At 38.8% G+C, this 6,565-nt stretch overlaps 1 protein-coding gene across 1 annotated transcript; it reads left to right on the forward strand.

Moving 5' to 3' along the window:
• Nucleotides 1-2,383: 2,383 nt before the first annotated feature.
• LOC104608846 (putative wall-associated receptor kinase-like 16) lies at nucleotides 2,384-5,945 on the forward strand. The gene is made up of 3 exons (XM_010274950.2): nucleotides 2,384-3,391; nucleotides 3,513-3,698; nucleotides 4,624-5,945. Exons 1-3 carry the CDS (start codon nucleotides 2,500-2,502, stop codon nucleotides 5,799-5,801), a joined length of 2,256 nt encoding a protein of 751 aa, XP_010273252.1. The 5' UTR covers nucleotides 2,384-2,499; the 3' UTR covers nucleotides 5,802-5,945.
• The last annotated feature ends 620 nt before the right edge of the window (nucleotides 5,946-6,565 follow it).

Here is a 6,565-nt window from a genome sequence, read left to right on the forward strand (position 1 = left end):
GAAAGAATACAAAAAGCAAATGAGAGAGAGTTGGTAGAGAATGTCATTCTTGTAATTTCAATGAAAAAAAGCAAAAAATACTATTAGATTCCATTTCCCTCATCATCATGCCTTCTTACGTAAATATTTTAGCTTAATATATTTACTAGTAGAGGGGCCCTACATTGCAGGGGCTCGTTCATAAACTATCAAGCTCGAGCTCAATTCAAATTAGAGACTTGAGCGCAAATTGAAGCTTGACTCAAGTCAAAAGCTCAGAAGTTCGAGCTCGGCTACCTTTGGTTACAGGTCTCTCAAGCAATCGAGGTCTCCCTCAATTGTCGTGGTGCCAAATCGAGGTCTCCCTCAGCTACTGAAGTGTCGAGTTGAGGTTTCCCTAGCAGGTGAGGTGTTGAGCTAAGGTCTCCCTTAATTGACAAGGTGCCAAGCTGAGGTCTCCCTCAGTTGTCGAGGTACAGAGTTGAGATCTCCCTCAGTGACCGAGGTGTCGAGCCGAGGTCTCCCTCAGCGGTCGAGGTGTCTTTTAGCTCGAGCTCGATTTGAATTAGAGACTTGAGCTTGAGCTCAGAAGTTCGAGCTTGGCTCGACTCGAACTCGACTATACCTTTGATTGTAGGTCCCCTAACAGTCGAGATGCTGAGCTGAGGTCTCCCTCAATTGGAGAGAGATTGGCATTCTTGTAATTTATAAGGAAAGAGAGAGAGAAAGAGATATGACATTCTTGTAATTTGTAAGAAAAAGAGAGTTGGTAAGAGAGAGTGGCATTCTTGTAATTTAAAAGAAAAAAAAGCAAAAGAGAGTTGGTAGAGAGTGGCATTCTTGTAATTTCTATGAAAAAAGGCAAAATATACTGTTAGATTCCATTTCCCTCATCCTCAAGCCTTCTTACATACACATTTCAGCTTAATATATTTATATAGATATAGATCATTTTCAGTAGTCAAAAGAAATCTCAAACCATCTATCATGGTAGAATTCGTAGTGGACTACGTAGAGACATGCACCATACAATATGGTTAGGACTTGGGATGTACTGTGGGATGCGTGTGAGCTGGTATTCTCAGTGGGAATCCTATCCGAACTTGTTGTATACAAATGGATTGAAAAAAAATCAACTCTATTAAATATTAAAAAAAACACTATTAAATGAACCTCAACAAATTGAATTGGGACACATTAACATCTCACCATGCATTAGGAACATCTTCCGTGAATAATAACATATAAGTACATGAGATGTTCCCAATACATGGTGGGATGTGCTTGTGAAGTCAGTGTGAGGCGCCCTATGTGAGGTGCAAATCCGATCTCCAATAAGCTGCACTTATCAATGGTATATGGTCACATCAAGGTTCAAAATATTGTTACATATTGGTCCGTGTCAGCCAATATATATCGTATCGGGGCCTTCCCGATATGCCCCTATAGGAGTTGTATAAGGTCAAGGCCTAGTTTAGAGGGTAACCGGGATTTAAACTGACTCCTTTGAACTAACTTTAAAAATAAAAAATAAATAAAACTTAAAAAAAAGGACCGTACCTATATCAATACTTTGAACCTTAGGCTCTATTTATAAGGATTACAAATACAAATATGTAGAATGCAAAACGTTATATTTTGTATTATTTTGTAAGGATTTGTACTATACATATTTGTATTTGTATTCATTCCAAATTAAGCTTTAGTCACATGCACAAAGGTCGTAAGGCTCAGTTTGGAAGGAGTGCAAATACTAATATGTAGACCATGTCAAGGAGGTGATTATTATTAAGTTGGACCTTAATTCTAGCATGATGCAGTTAGAAATTTTCAAGTTAGACAGTTCTTAATCCTAATGTTGTGTAATATGTTGCAGCTTTTAATGGGGATTAATTTAATCTATTTCATCATCCATGCGTGATAATAACAAATTATAAGGTGACAATGACTTGTATAAGAAATTACAGGTCATGCAATCTTACATTTGTGTACAGCTCCTGGCTCTTAATCTCTTATACAGTCCGAGTCATAATAATAATAATAATAATAATAATAATAATAATAATAATAACTATTTAAATAAAAAGAAAAACAATATATAGAAAACGTCTCCCCCTATATACAGTGCTGACTTTTTTGGGATAGAAGAGGAAATTTATTAAACCAAACAAGAGAACATACAATATTGTTGACTCGATCAACAATTCCATGCGCTAGGATTGATTCGTTCTGAATGTGCAGCTGCCTGCTGGTTTCCAGAGACAGAAAAAGCATGTATTAAATGAATTTCGTTGAAAGTTTGGCAACAATTGGAGATGGACTGGGTCCCGGTCAATAATTAATAATAAAAAATGAGAGTATATATGCTGCGACTTCCCTATGACCATCCAATAAAAACACCGTAATGTGAATTTGAAACAAAATAAATCAATAAAAAAAAAAAAGGCAGAATGAAGGTGAAGTGATAAACCACCCAAAGGCTACATTATTCTTTACAAGGGAGTAAAGGAAATTAACCACATGGGAACAACTATGGCTCTGTTTGTGCTGCTGCTTCAGCTGCTCTTTCTATGGCCGACGGTGGCGGCATCGCCAACTGTATCCATGTCAAAGCCCGGGTGCCAGGAGAAATGTGGGAATATCACCATTCCCTACCCATTTGGCACCGGCGATGCAAGCTGTTACAGAGATATGTACGATGTAACCTGTAACCACTCTTTCATCCCTCCCAAGCTGTTCTTAGCAAACGGCAATTTAGAAGTTCTGGAGATATCGCCAGGAGGCCAACTGCGCATCAATGTCACCGTAGGATATCAATGCTACAACTCTAAGGGGAACTTAACTAGTGAGTTGCCCACTTGGGTGGATTTGACTGAAAATAGGCCATATACGTTTTCCGACAGTCGCAACAGATTCACGACTCTTGGTTGTGACACCTACACCTACGTAACTGGCTCCAAGGGCCGCAATTTCACAAGCGGATGTGCCATGGTTTGCAGTGACCAACAAAGCGTGGTCAACGGGTCCTGTTCAGGCATCGGCTGTTGCCAGACGTCCATCCCAAAAGGTTTCAAGAAGTTCGATGTGGAGCTCCACAGCTTCGACAACCACACCAAGGTCTGGAATTTCAATAGATGCAACTACGCTTTCCTGGTCGACTACGAGTGGTATAACTTCACAGTATCAGATCTCTTGGAATACAATTTCTATTATGAAAATGGAGGAAGTGTGCCCCTTGTGCTCGACTGGGCGATAGAGAACCAATCCTGTAAAGATGTTTCTAGGAGAAACAGTACCAGTTATATTTGCGGCAAGAACAGCGAATGCTTTGACTCCCCTAATGGTCTCGGGTATCTCTGCAAATGTTCCCAAGGCTACCAAGGCAACCCTTATCTCGATGACGGATGCCAAGGTTACATACGTGTTGTCTTTTGTCTTCTAAATCAAAATTTCAGTAGATTTTTCATGAGTTTGTGGTCTAATAAGGTTCTAATATAAGCTGATTTGAATTGGGTTTCAACAATGGGTTGCAGATATAGATGAATGCGCAGATCCAACTAAGAACGATTGCAAGGCTCCTGGAATTTGCATCAATACGCCTGGGAGTTACAACTGCTCTTGCCCACCTGGTACCGAGGGGGATGGAAGGAAAAATGGACTAACTTGCATAGCTCCAGTGCGTGCGATGAAGCAATCGCAGCTGATACAAGTAACCGCAGGTAATAAAACCCACGTTCTTAGTATTCCGAGATCTAACTGAGGGATTGCGGGGTCTATACTCTATGCCCAAAATCGATATGATCCTGCTTCCGTATCAAACTCTGGCTCTGCCGTGAGTTCTTTGATTCTAGATGGCCAGACTCCAGCCATCTTTCACTTTCACTATCGATAGACGTAAATTATAGCCCAGAAGATTAGGCGAGAGAAGATGATAACAATTAACAATAATGTTGTTATGCTATGCAAACCGGATTTCCTGCCCACTACTCTCTATCCGCCGTGAATTGCATGGCGATCTTATATGTACCGTGGGTAAGGCACGGGTAGAGAAAATCCTTAAATTCATCCCGAGTAATAGAACTAGAACTGTAAATGAGGCCGGCACAGCCCCGGCGTGACATGTACCAGGCATGGCCTGGTCAATTTAGCAATCGGGCCACAGACCACTTCATATATTGCCTGGGTTGTGTTGGGTTTGGATTTTGAGACCTCCGTACGTGCTGGCATGCGGCACGATCGGCTATCCCCTGTTTTACTTGTATTTTCACCGGTCTGTCTGGTTCCTTATATTAAAAGTGAACGAGTTTTAATGGATAGTAACAGGCTCTGTTTGGGCCAATATTCTAGCCTCCAAGCATCCTTCAAACGTGTCTGCCGGTAGAAAACTTTGAGGGATGCTTTCATCTTTAAATCTAAAGTCTGAAATTTGTTAACTTAAAGCTACCCGAGTGGAAGGCTTTTTCATTTTTTTTTTTTTGTTTTGTTTTGACAAGGATCATATGGCAGCATAGCCGAGGCTTAATATATATATATATATAGCTTCAAGTTCTTTTAACATTTTGAATTAAAATTTATGGACCTTAATTAATTTGTTTCTTTAACTTGTAAAGACACCATTATATGCTAAGACTCATTTCTGTGTAGGTACTGGCTTAAGCATCTTGTTTCTAGTGATTTGTATCTCTTGGTTATCTTGGGGATTTCAGAAGAGAAAGATGAACAAACTGAGAGACAAATTTTTTCAACAAAATGGAGGTCTTTTGTTGAAGCAACAACTTTCTTTACATGAAGGAAATATGGAAACGACTAAAATCTATACTGCAGATGAACTTAAAAAGGCTACTAACAATTATGATGAGAGTAGAATCCTTGGGCGTGGTGGATATGGTACGGTATACAAAGGAATTCTACCGGATGACAAAGAAATTGCCATTAAGAAGTCTAGAATTGTTGATGGCAGTCAAGTTGAGCAATTCATCAACGAGGTGGTTATTCTCTCCCAAATTAACCATAAAAATGTTGTGAGGCTCTTGGGCTGTTGCTTAGAGACTGAAGTCCCAATGTTAGTCTATGAATATGTTACTAATGGAACCTTATACCATCATATTCATGACGAGGGGCATAAAGCTTCAATATCATGGGAAATTCGTTTAAGGATAGCCACAGAAACTGCAGTGGCACTTGCCTATTTGCATTCTGCAGCCTCTCCTCCAATCATTCATAGAGATATTAAATCTGCTAATATACTCTTGGATGATAATTATATGGCCAAAGTGTCCGATTTTGGAGCTTCAAGATTGGTTCCACTAGACCAAACTCAACTCACAACTCTAGTGCAGGGGACGTTGGGGTACTTAGACCCAGAATACTTTCATACAAGTCAATTGACAGAGAAGAGTGATGTTTACAGCTTTGGTATAGTTCTTGTTGAACTACTCACCGGAAGAAAAGCACTTGAATTTGACAGACCCGAAAATGAGAAAAGTTTAGCCGTCCACTTTGTTACTTCAATGAAAGAGGACAATGTTGCGGCGATTTTAGAGGAAAGAGTGTTAAAAGAGTGTAGTAAAGATCAACTTCGACGAGTCACTAAGATTGCAAAGAGATGCCTAAGCGTGAAGGGTGAGGAGAGGCCCACAATGCAAGAAGTGGCCATGGAACTAGAGGGGTTGAGGAGGTCTAACAGACATCCATGGGTGGAACATAATCATGAAGAGGCTGAGTATTTACTTGGTGAGGCTTCGAATCCTTATAGTTGCAACACTACGGGGTATGATAGTTTGACAGATCATGTATTGATTTCATTGGATAGTGGGCGGTGATAGCGTATGCAACATTATTACTTTGTGCTAATCCTCTAAGAATTGCTGATATAGATTATTGACATTGATCGATCTTCCAAAACTGCGATGAGATCGATGTTTTATAACTTTCACAATTTACGCTAGATATCGTTTTATTCCTCATTTTGGCTAGCCTGTGATTTTTCCTTTTTTTTTTTGTTGACAGTCAATATATCTCATAGCCCACTCCATAAATTAAGGGGAAAGGTATAAATTCTTATATTCAGTCTAAACTTATTTCTGTAATAAGTAAATGAATTTTGCAGATCATAAGAACTGGTATTAATTGGGGACCATGAGTTTCTCTCCAATATGAACAGCACAACACGACGGATCATCATAGACTTAAATATGTAGTTTGAAAAATCTTCTCTCATATAAGGCCATGTTTGGGAGTGTTTATGTTAAAAATAAATGCTTAAAAACAAATGCTTATTCTAATAAGTATTTATTTGCATTTGACACCCAATTTTTTCAAACGCTTATTTTAAAAAATAAGCACCTATTTCACATTGGGTGTTTGGTGGTCTTTTCCTCCAATGAGCACTTGTGACTTTTTTGTCCTTCATTTTTCTCCAATAAGTACTTCTAATCCAAAGTGAATGAATAAAAGTACTTTAATAAAAGTATTTTCATAAAGTGCTTTAATAAAAATATTTTCGTAAAAGTGCTTTTAAAAAAATACTTTTAAAGAAGTGCTTTCATGTAAAAAGTACTTTTATAAAAGTGTTTTCATGCAAAAG

This window comes from Nelumbo nucifera, chromosome 7, assembly GCF_055504915.1.
Source record: "Nelumbo nucifera cultivar China Antique chromosome 7, China Antique-T2T, whole genome shotgun sequence".
Taxonomy (NCBI): Eukaryota; Viridiplantae; Streptophyta; class Magnoliopsida; order Proteales; family Nelumbonaceae; genus Nelumbo; species Nelumbo nucifera.

Excerpts from the sequence above, each read along its gene's own strand:
- LOC104608846 (XM_010274950.2), top strand. The coding sequence starts at position 2,500 with ATGGGAACAACTATGGCTCTGTTTGTGCTGCTGCTTCAGCTGCTCTTT. Across the intron at positions 3,392-3,512 it reads TCTCGATGACGGATGCCAAG|ATATAGATGAATGCGCAGAT; the intron begins GTTACATACGTG and ends AATGGGTTGCAG. Across the intron at positions 3,699-4,623 it reads GCTGATACAAGTAACCGCAG|GTACTGGCTTAAGCATCTTG; the intron begins GTAATAAAACCC and ends ATTTCTGTGTAG.